We start from the raw sequence: 24577 nt of genomic DNA, 5'->3' as shown, positions 1-24577 counted from the left end.
CAAGAAGGTGCTAGTATTAAAATGGTCTACCCCAGTCGGCTTACTCAGGGGAGCTAAGGTGACACGTTAATGTGCTAGTAACAGATGGTTTTCCATTCCCTTTCAGTAAAGTGTGGAGTGGAACTCCCTGATAGCAAGTCAACACATATAAGGGCTCTGAAATGTATTTATATGTATTGGAATCTGCTTTATACACTTGTGTCTTTGAAGTGTTGTGTTAGTTGCTCAGTCGTGTCCAACTCTTTGCAACCCCCATGGACTGTAGCCACTGGGCTCCTCTGTTCATGGGATTTTCCAGACAAGAATACTGGGATGGGTTGCCATTTCCTTCTCCAGGGGATCTTCCCAACCCAGGGACTGAACCCACGTCTCTTGTGTCTGCATTGCAGGCAGATTCTTTACCTGCTGAGCCATTGGGAAAGATTTGGATGCAATTAAAACTGACTTACAGGTCTATGACTTGTATATTTTCTTTTATACTTGTAAAAAATTGCAAAGATGGCAGTACTCTTGCCTGGAAAATCCCATGGACAGAGGAGCCTGGTGAGCTGCAGTCCATGGGGTCACTAGGAGTTGGACACGACTGAGCAACTTCCCTTTCACTTTTCACTTTCATGCATTGGAGGAGGAAATGGCAACCCACTCCAGAATTCTTGCCTGGAGAATCCCAGGGATGGGGGAGCCTGGTGGGCTGCCATCTATGGGGTTGCACAGAGTCGGACACGACTGAAGCGACTTAGCAGCAGCAGCAGCAATGGGGATAAAAATCTTCTGAGGCTGATGGTTTCTTGTCTCCATCTGCCTTCCTAGGAAATATGTTCAGTAGAGTTATGCCCTGGGGTCCAACATGAAAGGGACAGGGCAAGATAAGATTTTCCTTAACTGATAACTGCAAAAGGGTATAATTTTCTTAAGTTTAAAGAATGAGAAAACTGTGATTTGTAGAAGTTTCATATCTTGTCTAGAGCTCTGTGGCTTATCATATGGGATCATGATTGCAATCTGTTTCCCTTTCACTCTTTTCTTTTATGTCAAAATCTCTGTAGTGTCACCAAATGATGTTACTCTTGACATTTCCACCATCAACTTATACTGTCTTCCCTCGGTTTTTGTTACTAGGAGTTGTTGACAGTGAAGATACTTTCTGCCTTTAAAAATGGATATTTTACACCTTGTTAATATATTTACACTCCACTATCACTGTTTTTCAGCTTCAGTGATGGAAAATTCACTCTGAGCTTTTTAATACCTTGACCTTACATATCCTTAACTTCTCGCTTTCAGTAATTTATTAAGTACTGTTGAATTTTTTCAAAATAAACCTTATTTCTTTTATTGGGGTATAGTTGCTTTACAATGTTTTGTTAGTTTCTGCTGTACAATGAAGTGAATCATTATTTGTACACCCTATATATAGAATATTCTATATCCCCTTCTTCTTTGATCTCCCTCCCCACCCCACCCCGCCACATCCTACCCCTCTAGGTGACCACATAGCACTTAGCTGAGATCCCTGTGCTATATAGCAGTTCCCACTAGCTATCTATTTTACACTTGGTAGTGTATATGTGTCAATCTTAATCTCCCAATTTATTCTCTCCTTCCCAGCCCCTTGCCATGTCCACCCATCCATTCTTTTACATCTGTGTCTCTATTCCTGCCCTGTAATTAGGTTTATCTGTACAATTTTTTTTCTATTTTTTTAGAGCAATTTTAGTCTTACATCAAAACTGAATACAAGGTAAAAAGATATCCCATGTAGCCCCTGCCCCCACATATGCAGAACCTCTCCCATTGTTAGAATCCTCTACCAGAGTGATAAATTTGCTACAATTGATGAACCTACATCGACATATCACTGTCTCCCCAAATCTATAGTTTTGAGTTCACTCTTGGTGTTCTACATTTTATGGGTTTGGACAAATACTCAGTGACATATGGGCTTCCTTGGTGGCTCAGATGGTAAAGAATTTGCCTGCAATGTAGGAGACCTGAGTTTGATTCCTGGGTTTGGGAGATCCCCTGGAGGAGGGCATGGCAACCCATTCCAGTATTCTTGCCTGGAGAGTCCCCATGAACAGAGGAGCCTGGCGGGCTACAGTCCATGGGGTCTCAAAGAGTCAGACACGACTGAACTACTAAGCACACACACGTAGTGGCATGTATCTCCCATTACGGTACCATACAGAGTAATTTTCACTGCCTTATAAATCCTCTGTGTTTCTCCATTCACCACCTGACCCCTGCCCCCTGGCCCCTGCTGATTCCCACTTCTGGAAACCACTGATCTTTTTACTGACTCCATAGTTTTGCCTTTTCCAGAATGCCATATAATTGGAATCATACAGTATATAGCATTTTCAATATAATTTCTTTCACTCAGTGATGGGCATTTAAGTTTTCTCTATGTCTTCACAGTTTGATAGCTCATTTCTTTTTCGCACTGGATAATGTTCTGCTGTCTGAATGGACCACAGTTTATTTATCCATTTGCCTACAGAAGGGCAACTTGGTTGCTTCCAAATTTTGGCAATCTCAATAAAGCTGCTATAAACATCTGTGTGTGGGTTTTTGTGTGGATATAAGTTTTTAATGTAAATTCCAAGGAATGTGATTACTGGATCATATGATAAAAGTGTAAGAAGCTGCCAAATTATTTTCCAAACTGGACTATACCCTTCTGCTTCCTCAACAGCAAAGAATGAGAGTTTCTGTTGCTCCACATCCCCGCTATCATTTGGTATTGTCAGTGTTCCGGATTTAAACCTGTTGATTTTTCTTCTCTTCTGTCTGTATATGATTCATGAATCCTTCTTGTTATGGATACTGTCATTACTGTCATTCAGAATAAAATTATCTTTCCTTCGAACTTTCAGTTCAGTTCAGTTGCTCAGTTGTGTCTAACTCTTTGCAACCCCATGGATTGCAGCATGCCAGGCTTCCCTGTCCATCACTAATTCCCGGAGCTTACTCAAACTCATGTCCATCAGGTTGGTCATCTCCTCCTCTGTCGTCCCCTTCTCCTCCTGCCTTCGATCTTTTCCAGCATTGGGGTCTTTTCCAATGAGTCAGTTCTTCCCATCAGGTGGTCAGAGTATTGGAGTTTCAACTTCAGCATCAGTCCTTCTGATGAATATTCAGGACTGATTTCCTTTAGGATGGAACTTTAGGAGCCTTCAAACTTTAGAATCTATTAACAGGTCACTCGCCTTTAATAGGTCTCTCTCTCTAGTCCAACTGTCAGATTCATTGCTAAGTATCAGCTCTAGCATTTTACTTTTCCATTCAATAGCTATCAGAGGTTTTGTTTAATAAATGAAACTTAGGTTGTCATTTTAAACCTCCAAGATATGACTCCAACCTACCCTTCAAACTTAATTTCCTTTTACTACAATCCTTCATATTTTCTCCTTTGCAGGCAAACCAAATTTTTATCCATTTTTGATGTCAGCCTGATGTTTCCTTGCACTTATCTCTATCAAGATTTTCCTTGCACCTTCCACCATTTTTCTTTGTTCAGAAACATTCTATATCTAATTATTATATATCTCCAAGCTACAATCTGTCCCTCCTGTCTACTTCTTATATCTGTTGCTTCTTTTCAGCACTTCTGCTGCTGACCTTGGGTCCCAGCCTTTCTCTAGTGTTCTACGGGAGGACCTAGGTCTCCATACCTGCAAACTGCTGTTATAAAGATTTTTCTTGTGTAGATCATTAAGCTACATTTTCCTACCTTTGAAACTTTGCCTGATTTCCATTTGCTAAAGTAAAATTTTTAGCTTGATATCCAAGACATATTATGGCATCTTGAAGAACTGATATATAATTGATGTATAACTTTATATTATTTTCAGGTATACAACATATGACTTGATAATAGTATATATTATGAAATGATTACCACAATAAGTCTGATTAACATCCATCACCACATATATGGCATTTTTATGTCTTCCCTCATTTCTAAGGTCTTACCTTACATTTTTGTGTCTTATCTCATCTTTTAGGTGTCACCTTTGTTCTCTGAAACATGTTGTTATACACCTCTTTGCTTTTCTACTCTCTTCTGGAGCTTTCCCACTTTGTCCACCTGACCAACTTCTAGTTTTATCTTTTAGTCTGTTATTAAGACATCACCTACTGAATCTCTTCCCTAAACACCCCAGAATTATTCTGTTCATTTTCTACATGTTACAGTTTTATTTCATTTTCTTTTTTATTGAAGTATAATTGACTTCCAATGCCATATTAGTTTCAGGTGTACAATATAGTGTTTTCAATATTTTTATAGACTACACACCATGCAAAGTTAATATTATTGACTGTATTTCCTGTGCTCTACATCACAGCCTTTGATCTGATATACAGTCACAGTCATGTAGGAACAGATAGTTTGTACTCAGAATCCCTTTCATCTAATCTGCCCATCACCCCCAACTGCCTCCCCTGTGGCAACCACCAGTTTGTTCTCTATATCTCAGTCTGTTCCTATTTTGTTATATTTGTTTGTTTTGTTTTTATATGTCAGTATAAGTGAAAGAGTAGTATTTATCTCTTTCTATACCCTCCAGATCCATTCATGTTGTTGCAAATGGCAAGATTTCATTCTTTTTAAAAATGGCTAGGTAATAGTCCATTGTATATACAGTTGTTGTACACCTAGTTCTTGGACAACATAGGTTTTAACGTATATGTGGATTTTATCCATGCATGTGAGGGCTTTTTTTTTTTCTTTTGATAAACATGTACTTCAGCACCACCATATCCACAGTTGGTTGAATCCATGAATGTGGATACACAGAGTGGACTTTAAAGTTACATGTGGATTTTTGACTGTGTAGTTTGGTGCCCCTAACACCCATATTTTTGAAGGGTCACCTCTATATATTGTATCTTCTTTATCCTTTCATCTGTTGATGGATACTTATTTAGGTTGCTTTCATGTCTTGGCTATTGTAAATATTTGAGTATTTAATTATTTTAGTGCTTCTAATTCATGAACACAGAATAGTTTTCATTTTTTTGTGTTGTCTTCAATTTCTTTCATCAGAGTCGTAGTTTTCAGAATACAAGTCGTTCATCATTTTGGTTAAATTTATTCCTAGGTGTTTTATTCTTTTTGATGTCATTGCAAATGGGATTATTTTCTTGATTTCTCTTTCTGATAGTTCAGTATAAATGTATAGAAATGCAACAAATTTCTGTATATTTATTTTGTATCATGTGACATTACTGAATTCATTTATTTTGATAGCTTTTAGGTAGAGTCTTTAGAGTTTGCTATGTATAATATCATGTTGTCTGCAAATAGTGAGAGTTTTACTCTCTTCCAATTTGATGACTTTTTATTTATTCATTTTTGTTGTTGTTGTCTGATTGCTGTCACTAGGACTTCCAAAAAGCTTTCAGATTTTCACTGGTGAGTATGATGTTAGCTGTGTGTTTATCATAAATGGCTTTTATTTTGTTGGGGTATGTTTCCTCTATAGATGGTAAAGAATCTGCCTGCAATGTGGGAGGCCCAGGTTTGATCCCTGAGTCAGGGAGATACCCTAGAGAAGGGAATGGCAACCTACTCCAGTATTTTTACCTGGAGAATTCCATGGCCAAAGGAACCTGTTGGGCTATAGCCCATGGGGTTGCAGAGTTGGACACATCAGAGACGGACTGACTATGCCTAACTAAATGTTTCCTCAATACCAACATTATTGAGTTTTTGTCACGAATGGATGTTGAATTTTGTCAAATGATTTTTCTGTATCTATTGAGATGATCATGTGATTTTTATCCTTCCTTTGTTAATCTGGTGTATCACATTAATTGATTTGTGGATACTGAATCATCCTGCATCTGTGCTATGCTTAGTCATTTAGTCATGTCTGACTCTTTGTGCGGAGAAGGCGATGGCACCCCACTCCAGTACTCTTGCCTGGAAAATCCCATGGACGGAGGAGCCTGGTAGGCTGCAGTCCAGGGGGTCACTAAGAGTCAGACATGACTGAGCGACTTCACTTTCACTTTTCACTTTCATGCATTGGAGAAGGAAATGGCAACCCACTCCACTCCAGTGTTCTTGCCTGGAGAATCCCAGGAACGGCAGAGCCTGGTGGGCTGCCGTCTATGGGGTCACACAGAGTCGGACATGACTGAAGTGACTTGGCAGCAGCAGCAGCAGACTCTTTGTGACCCCATGGGCTGTAGCCTGCCAGGCTCCTCTATCCATGGGATTCTCCAGGCAAGAATACTGGAGTGGGTAGCCATTCCCTTCTCCAGGGCATCTTCCCAACCCAGGGATGGAACCCAGGTCTCCTACATTGCAGGCGGATTCTTTATCATCTGAGTCACCAGGGGAGCCCTGCATCCTTTCAGTAAATCTCACTTGATCATGACCTATGATCTTATTGTAGTGTTGAATGAAGTCTGTTAATATTTTTTGAGGATTTTTGCCTCTGTGTTTATCAGGGATATTGGCCTGTTAATTTTCTTTTATTTGTAATGTCTCTGTCTGGTTTTGATATCAGGATATTGCTGGTCTTGTAGAATGATATTGAATGTGTTCCATTATCTTCAGTTTTTCAGAATAATTTGAGAAGAATGGGTATTAGCTTTTCTTTAAATGTTTTGTAGAATTCCCCTATGAAGCTATCTGTTCTGAACTTTGGTGGAAAGTTTTTAATTGCTGATTTAATTTAGTTACTATTAATGGTTCTGTACAGATTTTTTGTTTCTTCCTGATTCAGTCTTGGAAGATTATATGTATCTAGGAATTTATCCATTTCTTGTACATGGTCCAAATTTTGGCTTATAATTGTAGTATTATCTTATGATTGTATGTATTTCTATGATATCAGTGGTACTTTCTTCATTTCTAGTTTTATTTATTTGGGCCATCTCCTTTTTTTATGAGTCTGGCTAAGGGTTTATCAATTTTATATAGATTTTTTTAAAACCCAGCTCTTAGTTTCATTGATCTTTTCTTTTTGTTCTCTACCTCATTTATTTCTACTCTGATCTTTATTATTTCCTTCCTTCTATTAACTTTAGACTTTGTTTTTTCTTCTTTTTGTAGTTCTTTTGAGTGTCATGTTAGATTGCTTATTTGAGATTTCCCTTATTTCCTGAGATAGGCCTGACACACTATCCTGTCTCACTATCCTGTCTCACTATAGTCCTAATCCCTCTTAGGACTGCTTTTGCCACATCCTATAGACTTTGGAAAGTTGAGTCTTCGTTTTGATTAGTCTCAAGAAATTTTTAGATTTCTCTATTGACCTTTTTATTTTTTGTTGTTAGTAGCATATTATTGGAGAAGGCAGTGGCACCCTACTCCAGTACCCTTGCCTACATAATCCCAGGGACGAGGGAGCCTGGTGGGCTGCTGTCTATGGGGTCACACAGAATCGGCCATGACTGAAGCAACTTAGCAGCAGCAGCAGCAGCATATTATTCAGTCTCCATGTGTTTGTGTTTTTTCAATTCTTTTTTTTTCCTGTAATTGTTTTCTTGTTTCATATCTTTGTGGTCAGAGAAGATGCTTGATATGATTTCAATTTTCTCTAATTTATTGAGATTTATTTTGTGACCAAGCATGTGATATATCCTGGGGAGTATTCCATGTGACCTTGAAAAGAATATGTATTCTGCTGTTTGGGGGTGGAATGTTCTATGGATATCTATTAAGTACATTTAGTCTAATCTGTCATTTAAGGCCAATTTTTGCCTACTGATTTTCTGTCCAGGTGGTATGTTGCTGGGAGCCGGCACTGGAGTCCCCACCCATAACAAGGTTATGTGGGAGAGTTCTGGTGGGCAAGGCGAGCCAGAACTCGAGGGGTGCCCCTCTGGGCCTGCCTGAGCATCTACCCCAAAACCAGAGTCTGTCTGTTTTACTGCTTCATGACTTTCACCAGCTCCTCTGACAGTCACGGGGGCGGCTATCCCCGACGACCTTTTCTCTGAAGGAAATCAACTTAGAGCTCTGGCTAATTAGCCTCTTGGGCATAATAGGAGTGTTTACATCCAAACCCCTCAGATGGCTCTCTAACTTGCCTGACAGGTTTACCCGGACTCCTATAGCTACACATACGATTGTTTACAGTCTCCCAACTGCGAGAGGCACAGGAAGCTTAAGATATTCACATAGTATAGAGCCTCTCGGAGAGTTAGAAATTGTCAGAATAGAACTAGTAGAAGATTTCATTGTTGAGCCAATGCTTGCTGCCAAGTTTCCACATCCCCTGTATTGTATCCTTTGAAGTGTATTAATATAGTTGGTATGTAAAAAAAATAAGTAGTGGCCTTGGTGTTAACAACTTTAGACCCTTAAGGTAATAAATTCTTTCCTTTGGTGTAAACCCACTGCACCTTTGTCCTACAGGAATGCAACTTTATCTAACACCGGAGGATGGCGCCAAACTTTAAAATAATTACTCTTAGAGAAAATAAATCTTATGGTTGACAAACCTTTGTCAGAGTCATAAAATGTTAACAGGCCTTCTGGCCAGAATATGATGTAAATTACCTAAACCATTTGTATACGATAAATTTGCAGAAATGAAAGACTGGTCTCAATAAGGATCAAAGACTGCTGACTTTGCATGATTTCACACCCCCTATTATCCTCTATGTGCAACTTAGGGTATAAAAGCCCCTGTTGAAAATAAAGCTACGGGCCTTGTTCATTGAAGCTTGGTCTCCCCATGTCATTCTTTCTCTCACCTTCTAGCTGAATTCCCATCTGGAGCGTGGAGGCTCGTCAAGTCTACTAATTTTGCCTGGGCTTCTAAGATCTGACCTGGGAGGCCTTAGTGTCTCCTCTCCTTCGGGAGAACGGGAGGACGCCTGCGGCCTACGTGGATGGTGTAAACTCCTTGTCTTGGAGTTTTATTGGTTTTACATGTAAATCAAGTTATTCAGACTCTTTTCTCCACTGAATTTTCTCACTGAGATATCCCTATTTAACCACTCTTTATATCTTTAATTAACATTTAAATAAGCTATTGTTTCCTGATTGCTGACGCCGTCCCCCCTTCGAATTCCCTGGATCCACCGGGGCTGGACCCTGGCAGTAGGTATTTCTTTTTTTGCTCTATTAGCCTTTGCCCTGCTTCATTCTGTACTCCAAGGCCAAATTTGCCTGTTTCTACAGCCATTTTTGGGGATGGTCTTGACCCCTGCTTCCTGTACAATACAATGAACTTCTGTCCATAGTTCTTCAGGCACTATGTCTATCAGATCTAATCCCTTGAATCTATTTGTCACTTCCACTGTATAGTCATAAGGGATTTGATTTAGATCAAACCTGAATGGTCTAGTGGTTTTCTCTATTTTTTTCAATTTAAGTCTGAATTTGGCGATAAGGAGTTCATGATCTGAGCAACAGTCAGCTCCCTGTCTTGTTTTTGCTGACTTTATAGAGATTCTCCATCTTTGGCTGCAAAGAATATAATCAATCTGATTTTGGTATTGACCATCTGCTGATGTCCATGTATAGAGCCTTCTCTTGTGTTGTTGGAAGAGTCCGTTTGCTATTACCAGTGCGTTCTCTTGGCAAAACAGAAAAGCTATACAAAAAAGATCTTCACGACCCAAATAATCACGATAATATGATCACTCACCTAGAGCCAGACATCCTGGAATGGGAAGTCAAGTGGGCCTTAGGAAGCATCACTATGAACAAAACTAGTGGAGGTGATAGAATTCCAGTTGAGCTCTTTCAAATCCTAAATGATGATGCTGTGAAAGTGTTGTAGTCAATATGCCAGCAAATTTGGAAAACTCAGCAGTGGCCACAGGACTCGAAAAGGTCAGTTTTCATTCCAGTCCCAAAGAAAGGCAATGCCAAAGAATGCTCAAACTACCGCACTATTGCACTCATCTCACATGCTAGCAAAGTAATGCTCAAAATTCTCCAAGCCAGGCTTCAAAGATATGTGAACCGTGAACTTCCAGATGTTCAACCTGGATTTAGAAAAGGCAGAGGAACCTGATATCAAATTGCCAACACATGTTGGATCATCAAAAAAGCAAGAGAGTTCCAGAAAAACATATATTTCTCCTTTATTGACTATGCCAAAACCTTTGACTGTGTGGATCACAACAAACTGTGGAAAATTCTGAAAGAGATGGGAATACCAGACAACCTGACCTACCTCTTGAGAAATTTGTATGCAGGTCAGGAAGCAACAGTTAGGACTGGACATGGAACAACAGACTGGTTCCAAATAGGAAAAGCAGTATGTCAAGTCTGTATATCGTCACCCTGCTTATTTAACTTATATGCAGAGTACATCATGCAAAACGCTGGGCTGGATGAATCACAAGCTGGAATCAAGATCGCCATGAGAAATATCAATAACCTCAGATATGCAGATGACATCACCCTTATGGCAGAAAGGGAAGAAATACTAAAGAGCCTGTTGATGAAAGTGAGAGGAGAGTGAAAAAGTTGGCTTAAAGCTCAACATTCAGAAAACTAAGATCATGGCATCCGGTCCCATCACTTCATGGCAAATAGATGGGGAAACAGTGGAAACAATGAGAGACTTTATTTTCTTGGGCTCCAAAATCCCTGCAGATGGTGACACTGCAGCCATGAAATTAAGACACTTACTCCTTGGAAGGAAAGTTATGACCAACCTAGACAGCATATTAAAAAGCAGACATTACTTTGCAGACAAAGGTCCATCTTGTCAAAGCTATGTTTTTCCTGTAGTCATGTATGGATGTGAGAGTTGGACTCTAAAGAAAGCTGAGCTCTGAAGATTTGATGCTTTTGAACTGTGGTGTTGGAGAAGACTCTTGAGAGTCCCTTGGACTGCAAGGAGATCCAACCAGTCCATCTTAAAGGAAATTAGTCCTGAATATTCATTGGAAGGACTGATACTGAAGGTGAAACTCCTTTGGCCAGCTGATGTGAAGAAGTGACTCATTTGAAAAGACCCTGCTGCTGGGAAAGATTGAAAGCAGGAGGAGAAGGGGACAAGAGAGGATAAGATGGCTGGATGGCATCACCAACTCAATGGACATGAGTTTGAGTAAACTCCAGGAGTTGGTGATGGACAGGGAGGCCTGGCGTGCTGCAGTCCATGGGGTCAGAAAGAGTTGGACATGACTGAGTGACTGAACTGAACTGATCTATTTCAGAGTTTTGCTTACCATGAGGTTTGTGTGTGTGTGTGTATATTTATGTATATTACATATAATATTTGTTTTACATTTTCAATTTCTTTGTTTAAATTCTCACTGTGTTCCTCTAGCCCTCTCCTGAGTTTGGTGTGCTTTTTTATGAATGTAACTTCAATCATTCTATTAAATAAATTGCTTGTCTCCATTTTATGAGAGGTTTTTGTTGTTGTTGTTCTGGGGCTTTATCTTGTGCTTTCATTTGGAACATATTTCTCTGTCTTCTCATTTTGTTTGGCTTTTTTTTGTTTGTCTCTATAATTTGGGTGAAATAATTACCTCTCCTGCTCTTGAAGGTAAGGTCTTGTCTGGGAGTGTCCCTATGCTGACCATGTGTGCCCAGTGGCTTTGGCAGGAGGACTGAGGCCAAACAAGCATGGGCAAGGGCTTTTTTCAGGGTTTTCTAAAGTTTTTGCATTGGCAGGGTGGGCTGGAAGCTGTTAAGGCAAGGACTTGTTCTAAGGTACATATGCATTTTGATGTATGGGAGGATTTTATTCTTTCCTTCTAAATTGTCAGCTCTTTTAGTTTAAATTTCTAATCTTTTATTTCCTACAACATCTAGTACATGTTCTTTGCACATATTGAAACAAAATAATTATGGTTTAAATAAATGAGGTGAAGCATAACTTTAATGCTCATTAATGGAAATTTTTTTAAAAATTTACACTGTAAGGGAACTTTAGAATAATTTATTCTAAGTTCTTCATATTACATATAAGAGAATCAAGTTCTATAAAGGTCTGTCACTGTTATCAAGATCTCAGCAATTAAGAAGCATATATTAGGACAAGAACCAAAGTCTCTTGATTCAGAGGCAATGCTTTTATGTATTTTTAACTATACTACTGTGCCTTTTTGAATACGTAAGTTATCTTGTGAATCTTTTTTGATGCTTTACATGATAATGTGTCCAATTAATTACTTAATTTTCAGTGATAATTTCATAAGTTATATGAAGATCTTTGTTAGGTAAGTAATATTAAAAAGTAAAATTTTCAGTTCTATAAATAATTTTTTAAAATAAACCATGAATAACTCCCTTGAATGCAAACTAGAATGAGAAAGAAGATATATAACTATTACAAAATGAAATCTCATATAAGCATATTTCTTGCCTTTTCTAAGAAAGATTTTAAGAAGAAAACTACCCTTAGAACTCACATAGAACTGGACCACATGTTCAATAGCAAATTACTTTATTAAGAAACTTAGTACAGGTATGTGATTAGTCAATGATATGAATATAAACCATAAATAATAACTACTTTGGTTAAATAGTTTTATTTATACTAGCAGGCTAATTTATTAATGCAGTTCTCTGATTTTGCATATATGTTTTTATTCATGTATTTTGCATTTGCATACATTCAAACTGTATAAATGTGTATAGCATTAATTTATTATGATTGCCATTTTATATAGATAATTTGATTCCCTCTACTTTAAAAATTGAGATCCAACCAGTCCATCCTAAAGGAGATCAGTCCTGGGTATTCATTGGAAGGACTGATAATGAAACTGAAACTCCAATACTTTGGCCACCTCATGTGAAGAGTTGAGTCATTGGAAAAGACCCTGATGCTGGGAGGGATTGGGGGCAGGAGGAGAAGGTGACGACAGAGGATGAGATGGCTGGATGGCATCACCGCCTCGATCGACATGGGTTTGAGTGAACTCCGGGAGTTGGTGATGGACAGGGAGGCCTGGCATGCTGCAATTTATGGGGTCGCAAAGAGTTGGACATGACTGAGTGACTGAACTAACTAACAAACTTTAAAAATTAGCAAACTTTGTAAGTCTTAAAGGTTAATACTGTGGTGTAAGTAAAACATGTCTTTGCTTTAAACTCTAGCAAACATTACATTCTCAGAAAGACTGGAGCATGGTTTCTAACTGTCTTTAATATTTTCTATTTAAAAGGTAAATAAGATTTGTGGCCGTCCAGTCAGAACACCCACACAAAGCCCCCGTTGTTCTTTTGATGGAAGCAAAGAGAAGCATGGAATGAAGATCTCTATAAGAAACGGTGAAGAGACACTTGCCAACAGAAGAAAGTAAGACATTTGTTTTACAACCAGAAAGAGAAAGAAAGTAAGCCATTAATTTTACAAGAGAATAGAATGTTTTCAATTAAGTAGAACAAAATACACTAATGAAGAAACAAAAGATCAACATTAATTACCTTTAAAATTCATCGCTTCCTCCTATTCTGTTAACTAGGAAGACAGGTTCAACTCAGAAGACCGAAATACCTAAGATGAGGGATATTTTTTTATAATGCAATGTGGCCTGCCTTACACACATATGATCATGGTACACTTCAAATGTGGCTGGTGTCCAGTGTTAGTACAGCAATCTGTGACAGTCCTCTTGCTTAATTGAAACTATGCCCATTGAATAGTAACTCCTTATTTCCCCCTCCTTGTGGTAAACAATATTGAGTTATATACTTCAGAGTTTATAAAGAGGGCAGATCTCATGGTAGGTAAGTGATCTTACCACAAAAAAAAAAAAAAAAAAAAAAAAAAAAATGTGGCTAGTGTGACATGATTGAATTTTTAATGTTACATAATTTCAATTAATTTTAGTTAAAGTTTTACATGTAACTAGTGACTACTATATTGGACAGAATGCAAGACAAAGAGTGTTCATATAAATGATGTGACAAATGTTACTGAATGTTAGGTATCTGTTAAAAGAAAATAATGGCAATACCTTTTATCTTGAATGCTGAAAATTTCCATCTGTTGACTCAAAATTATAAGCATTGATTTAGTGGCTTGCTTCTGTAACTCACATTTCTATACTGTGCCCATTATTATTTCACTTGTTAAATTAAAGCCTTCATTAGTATCCTTTTGGTTAATTGGTGATTAAACTAAAAACTGTTTAATACTGGAGGGAACATTTGTTTTGGTATTCAATTGACCAGTACAATGGCAAATATTAGTTTCTCAGTAGTTTTTAATTGAACTGAAATTCAGAATTATGTATTTGTTTATTAATTCAAACAATTATTTCTAACAATGCCTTTTGGAGAATTCAGTGTTTTACATAGATTTGGAGAAGGCGATGACACCCCACTCCAGTACTCTTGCCTGGAAAATCCCATGGATGGAGGAGCCTGGTAGGCTGCAGTCCATGGTGTCACTAATAGTCAGACATGACTGAGTGACTTCACTTTCACTTTCACTTTCATGCATTGGAGAAGGAAATGGCAACCCACTCCAGTGTTATTGCCTGGAGAATCCTAGGGATGGGGGAACCTGATGGGCTACTGTCTATGGGATCGCACAGAGTCGGACACGACTGAAGCGACTTAGCAGCAGCAGCAACACTCTCTATAATTTAAAATTAGTTTCTTTCCTTTTGGGATAGTGCTCCTACTTGCCTCGTCCTCTCCTCAGTTGGGTTATAAGCAAGGGATAAAGAACTGAGCTATTGCTGGTTATGTGCTACAATAGCAATACAGTTAGCACAATGTTTGCATGTAAAGTAGCTGTGATTTTTTTTTTTTTGGGGGGGGAGTAGTTTTCTTTTTTCAGTTTAAGCATTTATAGTGATCAGTAGTCATTTCTTGCATTTGAGAAATCGGTATGTGTTGGTTGGGCTTCTGGGTGGCACAGTAGTAAAGAACTCACCTGCCCAGCAGAAGACCCAGGTTCTATCCCTGGATTGAGAATAACCCCTGGAAAGAGAAATGACAACCCACTCCAATATTCTTGCCTGGGAAATCCCATGGACAGAGGAGTCTGGTGGGCTACAATCCATGGGATTTCAAAGAGTTGAACACTACTTAACAGCTAAACCACCAGCACCACATGCTTTGGCTATGGTGGTTCTTATAGTAAAACCCATGTAAGGAAGATCTTAAGTTCCTAAAGGTTATGGCAGTTTCACCACCAAAATGACCTTGATACTGGAAAACCAAGACAAAACCCAATACTTAACATGGTTTATTCCCTTGCAAACTAAGACCACGCAGGTGAAATGTTACAAAATGACTCAAGAGCAGTGAGCGGGCTTATCTAAATGGAAAGTTTTTTAAGAATCTATCCTGGTCATTGAGTAGACCTCTATGTCACCAGTCTTGCAAACTCTCTATTTCTATGCTCTTGACTGGTCAGTCACCATTAGCCATTTCCTGTGAATAAGCATAAGCTCATCATAGGTTAATTTCTTGAACAACCAGAGATCCTGCACTTGAGCCTACTTAGCATTTGATTTTTACACATTTTTATTGCCACTCCTGAATGGAACTTAATTGCTGTGATAGTATATTTCTGCTTGAGGCCTATATACTGTGGAGACTTATCCATAAACAGGGGCTTCCCAGGTGGCGCTAGTGGTAAAGAACCTGCTTGCCAATGGGAGATACATAAGAGAAGTAGGTTTGATCCCTAGGTTGGGAAGATCCCTTGGAGGAGTGTGTGGCAACCCACTCCAGTATTCTTGCCTGGAGAATCCTGTGGACAGAAGAGCCTGACAGGCTATAGTTCATTGGGTTGCAAGGAGTCTGACACAACTGCAGTGACTTAGCAGAGAGCAGCATCCATTAACCAGACCTGAATTTTATTTATCCTTTCTTATCGTAAGGTAGACTTTTTAAACCAAACAGTGCAGAAGGCTGCAAATAAGAAAAGAGTTTATTTTGCTCTTAAGAATTGCAATTCCAGAGACACAGATTCAGATGAAACTGTTGAAGGTGGGCAAAGAGTCAGGGGCTTATAAAGACAAAAGCCACCAAGGTTGTTAAAGTTGTCTGGAAATCATTATGATTGATTCTGATGAAAGAAAGGAAATATTTATTCTTAAGGGCTATTCAGGATTCAATTCTATTTTATTTTCAGGTTCAATCAATGGATAGTCTGACATGAGTTATTTGGGGTAAGGATGAGATGAGTATCATTGGGCAGATATTTTGGGTGCCTGTATTAAGACAATATGTGGTTGAAGGTCAGATTCCATCCAGGCTGAAATATGCATACATCACACTTCCTCAGCAGACTCCTGGCTCCATTTTAGAAAGCTCTGTTGGAAATACCATTTTGATTTTCCTTTCACAACCTGAATTTTATTTACCTTTCATCAACTGATCTTTCCCCTTGAGGTCATAAATTTTGATTGAAGTAGATGGGGCAGCATAGGAATAGGTGCTTACTGAGTCTGGGCTATCTTCCAGGCATCTTGTGATTTTTCCATCTGCTTGAGCTTGATTTCCAGTAGATCACTTCCCCTTGATGTTATATTGCTTTAATACAAGCCTGATCTTATAGCCTGGCAGATCAGATAGCACTTAGCTCCTCATGGGCATCTCAGGTCGCAGAGTCACTTGCTGGCTTATGGTCAAATATGCAGTTTCTGTCAGAGTCCAGTTGTAAACCAACCAGTTGACCAACATACTGAGTGACAGATCCACCAACCGATCAGCCAATCAACTAACCAAAAATAGTGTTCAATAAAAGAAAAAATGACTTTACTCCAAAACTCTTGATGTCTATACTTTGATTTTTCTAATGGGGCTTTCAGGAGTCTCTGCAGAACATGTTTATTTGCCACCAATACTTCAGTTACCATTGAATAAATGAACTAAGTAGTCTAGACTGAACATCTGAGCAGCTTGGTGATATTTTATAAATGCATTATAGCAGCATGCTATGTTGTAATACATGTGTAATATGTTTTCTCTAACATGCAAAGGGATCCAAAAATGTCTGTGCTTCTTCCTGTGCTCTAGGTTATCTGTGCAGAGATTTGCCTTTTAAATTAGAAGAATATCACAATTAGATTTAGACTACTAGAGATTTAGAAACCCTGCTGAATTGTCAAGCACTCAAAATGTCAATATTTTCCCCATCAGAGTCATTCACTTGTCTACTAAGTTATCTAGGATAATGTGATCAATATTTGATTATCAGCTTGGTGTCCTGTAGGATGTCTGGATGATTGTGGCTCTTGTCTGTCATGGAGTGGGAGAATTGCTTTGAGGTCTAATAGTAACTGTTCTTGCCAGCTGAAAGTGAAATGTTTCTAATTGTCCTTACTAATTGGTAAGGAGAGAAGAGCATTTGTCAAATCATTAGCTGGATAGCAGGTGGCAGGACATGTTTTGATTTGCTCTAGCAGACAACACATGCAAAGGAGCATGTAATTGGAGTCACTGTCTGACTCTGGTTATGATAATCCAACCTTTCTCCATGGCCACCCAATGCACACAGACAGGCCGAGCAAGTGAAGTCAGTGGTGAGGTGTTAGGATCACCATTATTACACTTTTCCTGGCTTCATGACCCTAAACTGAGCAATTCCCTGAGCATATTGTGGTAGTGTGATATAAGGTAAGAAATATATATTTGTTCTTTGACACCATTTGTGACATAGAACTACTAAAATGCTTGGATCTTCCTATGATGAAAGCAGAATGTTATTTTTTGTTCTCTTAATGAGGTGACTTTTGGATCCCACCTAAGTATGGGGGCTGGTTATCTGGAAAGTCAACATGTGATTAGAAGGTTGGAATTTTTTAAACACAAAGCTCTCTCTTTCTCTCTTTTTTATTTTTTTGGCTGAGTAGCATGTGGGATTTTAGTCCCTGACCAGGAATAGAACCCACACCCTCTGCAGTGGAAGTACAGAATCTTAGCCACTGGATGGAGCAGGGAAATTGCTGAAGGTTCACTTTTAGTCTCACTTTCCAGACTCTGGTGAGGGGGAAGGGGTCACAGGGTTGACTCAATTGCCAGTGTCCAATGAGTTAATCAGTCACAGCTGTGTAATGAAGCCTCTGTAAAGCCCCAAAGAAGGTGCTTTGGAGAGCATCCTGCCTGGTGAACACCTGGAACTGCTGGGGGAGTGGCCTGCCAGGAGAGAGTGAAAAGAAGCTGTATGTTCCATCCTCCAGCACCTTGCCCTGTGTAGCTCTTCCATCTGGCTGTTCCAGAGCCATATCCTTTTATAATAAACTGCTGACCTAGTAAGTAAACCATTTCTTAGAGTTCTGTGAGCTGCTCTAGAAAATGAATCAAATCCAAGAGGAGAGGAGGTCATGCAACATGTGATTTATAGCCAGTTGGTCAGAAGTACAGGTGACAACCTGGACTTGAGACTGCCGTCTGAAGTGTGTGTGTATGTGTGTGTGATGGTAGGGGGCACCATCTTATAGGACTGAACTATTAATTTGTGGAATCTGATGCCATTTCTGAGTATATAGTGTCAGAATTGAGGTGGATTTTCAGACACCCTGCTGCTGTGGAAAAATCACTTTTGCTGCTGTGGAGTCCCCTACTTCCTCTCTACCAATTGGTATCCTCTCTTATACCAGTTCTCTACTGGAATTGGTATCAGAACCAGTACAGATATAATAGTCCTTTGTTTTACTATTTCTGTACAAGAGGTAGTTTTAGGGACTTCAGTTTGGCCCTTGCTCCATGAGTTGAGGAACCAGTATGGGGACTGTGTGTCTTCTAAAAACATATTCTGAAGTGTGAAATAGACAAACTTCTGTGGACTCACTTGGCCCAATGTGAGCCTAAAATTTAAACTCCCTTGACCTCTGTAAGCCCCAGTCAGATGGAGAGAGTAGAATGGCATTCTGGGTCTTTAGGATTATAGTTAACTGACAGCTGGTATGTATTCCTGGGAAGCAAAAAGGCCACAGGTCCCTTAAGGGACGACATGAAGGAAGATTTATGCTGTTTAAAGGTTGGACTTGTGCAGGGATCTTTTCAGGAGAACCCAGCCTTACTATTACTATAGTAAAGGTATGTGGAGGCTGAGATGAGGGTTAGGATGGCCATTTTTTGTGTTAAATAAAATGACATTTTTTAATTTTTAATTTCCAAGGATTTTTTTTTTCTTGTACTGTCTTTTTTTGTTAATTCACATCCCACTGTTATTTCATGGGTGAGCTAGTTTCTTATTGCTCATATGTTAACAAGTAAAGTTTAATTATATAAGTTAACTAATACAAACTAATATAGTTTTAAATTTTTAATCATTTCCTACAATTCTGTTTTTCTGTCTTCTCTGAATTTCCTTTTCCTCTGTTTGTTCAATTTCCTACAAGATTCCTTTGAAGATTTAATTTATCCATTTGTAGGAGTTTTTTTATGTTCTGTATATTGTATATTAGTTTTAAACTGTGAAAACATGTTCTATCTAAGATGATATTTTAGTTAAATGTAAAAAAAATGAGTTTATGGGTAATTTAGTCTAAAGTGATCTTTGTTAAAAATTCTTAAGTTTACAAAATATTTTTCTTGTATAAAAATGTCTTTCCTGCATCAATTGAAAAATATATATTCTGTTTTTCATACTAGCACTATAGTTTTGTTTCTCACATTAATATATGCAGAGACTACATCTTTATATATGGCATATATGATGTAAAGTTACAGCTTAAGTTTTCAGTTCTGAGGCAGATTTCAAGGGATACTCTAAAACAATCTATCATTTTCCTTTTCTCGCTAATTGTTTAAAAAGATTCATACTCATTCAAAGTTCCCAAAGATAGATACACTGACCTCTTTTAAGCTCTCTATGAAATTGCTGTTTCCTTTTTTATTTTCTATTTTTTCTTTTGCTCTTAAAGATTTTGTTAATCTTGTGAGCTCTCTTATTTACTCTTTTACAAAATTTTCTTAGATGTTTGTGGAATTTATTTTTTCAAATATATTTTCTAATCTTGAGTTTTGATGAAAGTTATATTGAATACAAAGACTGATTCAGTCAAAGATATGTTTATAATGCTGTATATGGCTACTTTTTTATACTCCATTTCTAATGGTCAGTCTGTTCATGGGACTGGGTTGTCTCTGTGGGTCATCGTATGGTGCCCTTGTACAGCCATTCTGGTAAGAGGCTTGCTGTACCTGGTGAAACTCATATACACTAGAGTCCACCTTCTTAGGAGGTATCCCTGGGAAATTTGCTTATATCTGATATAGTTTGTAAAATGCAGCAGTGTCTTTGTCTTACCATGTAAATGAAAATAAACACTATTTTATTTACTAAAACCTTAAAACTGTTTTTATATATAAAGAAGTCATGCTGCTGTTGCTGCTAAGTCACCTCAGTCATGTCTGATTCTTTGCGACCCCATGGACTGCAGCCCACCAAGCTCCTCTGTCCTTGGACATCTCCAGGCAAGAATACCGGAGCAGTTGCCATGCCCTCCTCCAGGGGATCTTCCCAACCCAGGGGCTGAAGCCGTGTTTCCTGTGGCTCCTGCACTGCAGCCATATTCTTAACTGCTGAGCCACAAGAGGAGCCCTAAATAAGCCATAGTCTTTTAAAATTACATTGTTATAATTTAGACTTAGTTTCTTTATTGGCATATCTTGTAATAAAATTTTGTTGTTTAAACTTATGGTAGATTTATGGCACAGGATTTAAAACATGTATGTTTTGAGGTCTTTGTGGCAGAGTAAGAGTTTAATTTATATATTTTCCATTATTCAAAAAATTCTTTTGAGGTTATATTTATATAACCATTTTTGACATAACTAATTTGATCTCTTTGAGGTGAGGTAGCCAACAGCATTTACTAAACAATGATTAAGATTTTGTTTTTTAAGTGGGATGTTTTGGCCAAGGCTTGATAGGCCCTGTGAGATCTTGACCCCATGGCTCTCCAGCCTCCTACAGGCAACTTCTCAGCATCCTCTGCCCTCAGGTGACAGGCTGCCATCAGGCCTCAGGTGTGCAGATTGGCCCTTGTGCCCTTGGGCTTCCCAGGCAGTGCTAGTTGTAAGGAATCCGACTGCCAGTGCAGGAGATGTAGGAGCCACGAGTTCAATCACCCGTGAATGATTGAGTGGGGAAGATCCCATGGAGAAGGGCATGGCAACCCACTCCAGTATCCTTGCCTGGAGAAACCCATGGACAGAGGAGCCTGTCTGGCTACAGTCCATGGGGTTGCACAGAGTTGGCCGTGACTGAAGCGACTTAGCACATTTAGTCCATGGTGTCAAAAACCAAACTCTGTACTGAATTAAGAAAAAAAGGCAGAAAGTTGAGTTTATTACAAGAATTGCATCCTGCAAAACTGGAAACTCAAGGCTATGGGAGCAATGAGTTCTGAGTTGCTAACAGACTAGAGGATTTTATGGATAAATATGGAGATTATTTGTTTTTTTTTTTTTTTTTCAGCTAATTGGTTGCCTACTGGTCTTCTTTCTTATTTGGATTAGGGTAACTGAATTAGGGGAGCAGGAAGTTCAGAGACAGCATAAAAAGACTGGTGTTTGAGGGATTGGCTGGTGTCCTCTGCCAATTCATGAAAAGAGCTGTCAATTCCTGTAAGGTTAGGTTAAGTTTCCTTTATACATCTGCATTGACCATCTCTGTTTTGTTCTTGACATAAATGACTCAATATTAGGTTGGTTCTACAGCGTTTTACATTGACATGTAATATACTGAAGTAATAGTTGGGTTTAAGGCTACCATCTTTTTATCTGTTTTCCCTTTACACTATGTTTTTCTTTATTCCTTCTTTCTTTCCTTCTTCTTTTTTTTTTTTTTTTTTGGTAAACATGTACCTTCTTGTCTTGGTTATTTTCTCTCTTTAAAAATTCATTTATTTTTAAATGGAGGATAATTGCTTTACAATATTGTATTGCTTTCTCTTGTTTTCCTTTGAGTTTAGCTGGTATTTATTGTTTCTTGTCTTCATAGCTTTTTAGATTTGTGTTTCTTTATTCTTCTTTTAATGGTTTTCATAGGGATCACAGTATGCACTTTTAATTTTTACCTTCTACTTTAAATGAAAAGTTTTACCATTTCGTTGAACAATCTAAGCACCTCAGCAGTTTCACTCCATTACTCTCTTACTGTGGCTTCCGTTGTAGCTCAGTTGGTAAAGAATCTGCCTGCAGTGCAGGAGACCCAGGTTTGATCCTAGGGTTTGGAAGATCCCCTGGAGAAGGAAATAGCATCCCACTCCAGTATCCTTGCCTGGAAAATCTCATGGACAGAGGAGCCTGGTGGGCTGCAGTCAATGGGGTCACAAAAAGTTGGACACGACTGAGCGACTAACATTTACTCTCTTACTAGGATTTGTGCTATTTTTGTCAACAAATCTTATTTCTACCAACATTTTAACAACCACCAAGAACTTTTGTTATTTTGTCTTTGAGTGGTCAGTGTTGTGCTGTGCTTAGTCACTCAGTCATGTCTGACTTTGTGAACAAATGGACTGTAGCCCACTGACTCTGTCCATGTGGATTCTCCAGGCCAGAACACTGGAGTGGATAGCTGTTCCCTTCTCCAGGGCATCTTCCCAACCCAGGAATTGAACACAGGTCTCCCACATTGCAGGTGGATTCTTTACCATCTGAGCCACCAGGGAAGCCCAGGAATACTGGAGTGGGTGGCCTATCCATTCTCCAGTGGATCTTTCCAATCCAGGAATTGAACTGGGGTCTCCTGCATTATAGGCAGATTCTTTACCCTCTGAGCTACCATGGAAGCCCTAAAAGTAGTCAATATTTACATGTAATTACTCACATATTCTTTCTGGTACTTTTTTTTTTTTAAGTTCCATGAGTTCATCCAGAATTATTTTGCTTCAGCCTGAGTACTCATTTCTCATTGCTTATTACTAGTGATGAATTCTCTCAGCCGTTGTTTGAAACTACCTTCATTTTTCAAGAATATTTTCACTAGGTCTAGAACTTCAAGTTGTTGCCAGCTACATTTTTAAAACTGTAAATGTCCAAGCCATGATTACATTTATGACATGGTACTCCATTAAGTAGCATGAAGGGTTTGATGGAAACATCTAACGTGAAAGGTAACTAAGGCCGTGAATGTTGCTGATGCCCTGCTCGCATCCCTTTGCCTGGTCATTTTACCTGCTTCTTGGCCACTGTGTCCTGGCTGCAGATAATGCACAGCTGCCTTATTATCTGGGGCATTTCCCTCAACACATATGAGCCTTCTTTATTGGTTATGTATTGCTACCTAACCAATCATTCCAAACTTAGTGGCTTAAAGTAACATAAGCATTTATTACATAACTTTCTGTGGGTCAACAATTTGGGAGCTGCTTAACTGGGATTTTGGCTCAGGGTCTCTGGAGATTGCTTTCAAGAAGTCAGCTGGGGCTGCAGTCAGTCTGAAGGTTTGAGTGGGACTGGAGTGATTATCTCCCAAGAGAGCTCATTCACACATAGCTATTGGCAGGAGGCTTCTTTCTTTCTTTTTTTTTTTTTTTTTAATGTATTTATTTATTTTAGGCTGTGCTGAGTCTTCATTGCTGAACAGGCTTTTCTCTAGCTGTCGGAAGCCTACTCTCTGGTGGTGCAAGGGCTTCTCATTGCAGTGACTTCTCTTGATGAGGAGCACAGGATCTAGAGCCACGGGCCCAGTAGTGGTGCTACACAGACTTAATTGTTTTGCAGCATGTGGAATCATCCTGGATCAAGGATCGAACCTGTGTCTTCTGCATTGGCAGGCAAATTCTTTACCACTGAGTCACTAGGGAAGCCCAAGGACTTGGTTTTTTGTCACAATGACTTCTGCACAGAACCACTTCAGTTTTCTCACCATGTTGTGGCTGGTTTCCCTCAGTGCAAGCAATCTAAGAGAAAGTAAGGCAGAAGCTGCTGAGTCTTTTATGATCTAGCCTCCAAGTCCCACATGGTCATTTTTGCAATATTCTAAAGGTTCTACGTCCAAGGTAAGAGAAACCCAAGTAAGATTGTAGGTGTTGCGAGAGGGCATCACAGGGCAGAAACACTGAAATCATAATCACAGAAAACTAGTCAATCTGATCATACAGACCATACCCTTGTCTAACTCAAGGAAATAAGCCATGCCATATGGGGCCACCCAAGACAGATGGGTCATGGTGGAGAGGTCTGACAGAATGTGGTGCACTGGAGAAGGGAATGGCAAACCACTTCAGTATTCTTGCCTTGAGAACCCCATGAACAGTATGAAAAGGCAAAATGATAGGACACTGAAAGAGGAACTCCCCTCGTCGTTAGGTGCCCAATATATGCTACTGGATATCAGTGGAGAAATAACTCCAGAAAAAATGAAGGGATGGAGCCAAAGCAAAAACAATACCCAGTTGTGGTTGTGACTGATGATAGAAGCAAGGTCTGATGCTGTACAGAGCAATATTGCATAGGAACCTGGAATGTTAGGTCCATGAATCAAGGCAAATTGGAAGTGGTCAAACAGGAGATGGCAAGAGTAAACATCCACATTCTAGGAATCAGTGAACTAAAATGGACTGGAATGGTTGAATTTAACTCAGATGACCATTGTATCTACTACTGTGGGCAGGAATCCCTTAGAAGAAATGGAGTAGCCATCATGGTCAACAAAAGAGTCCAAAATGCAGTACTTGGATGCAATTTCAAAAATGACAAATGATCTCTGTT

The 24577-nt window shown here is 39.0% G+C and overlaps 1 protein-coding gene across 2 annotated transcripts in view; it reads left to right on the top strand.

The window, feature by feature from the left end:
• GPC5 (glypican 5) overlaps positions 1–24577 on the top strand; it is a 1547826-nt gene that overhangs the window by 338388 nt on the left and 1184861 nt on the right. For both annotated transcript variants that reach the window (XM_025263152.3, XM_044927162.2), the window contains exon 4: positions 13108–13241. In XM_025263152.3, the coding sequence (XP_025118937.3) occupies positions 13108–13241 (134 nt within the window). The remainder of the gene's footprint in view (positions 1–13107; positions 13242–24577) is intronic.

The sequence above is a fragment of the Bubalus bubalis genome, chromosome 13 (assembly GCF_019923935.1).
Source record: "Bubalus bubalis isolate 160015118507 breed Murrah chromosome 13, NDDB_SH_1, whole genome shotgun sequence".
Taxonomy (NCBI): domain Eukaryota; kingdom Metazoa; phylum Chordata; class Mammalia; order Artiodactyla; family Bovidae; genus Bubalus; species Bubalus bubalis.
This window is presented reverse-complemented; position numbering and strand designations above follow the sequence as displayed.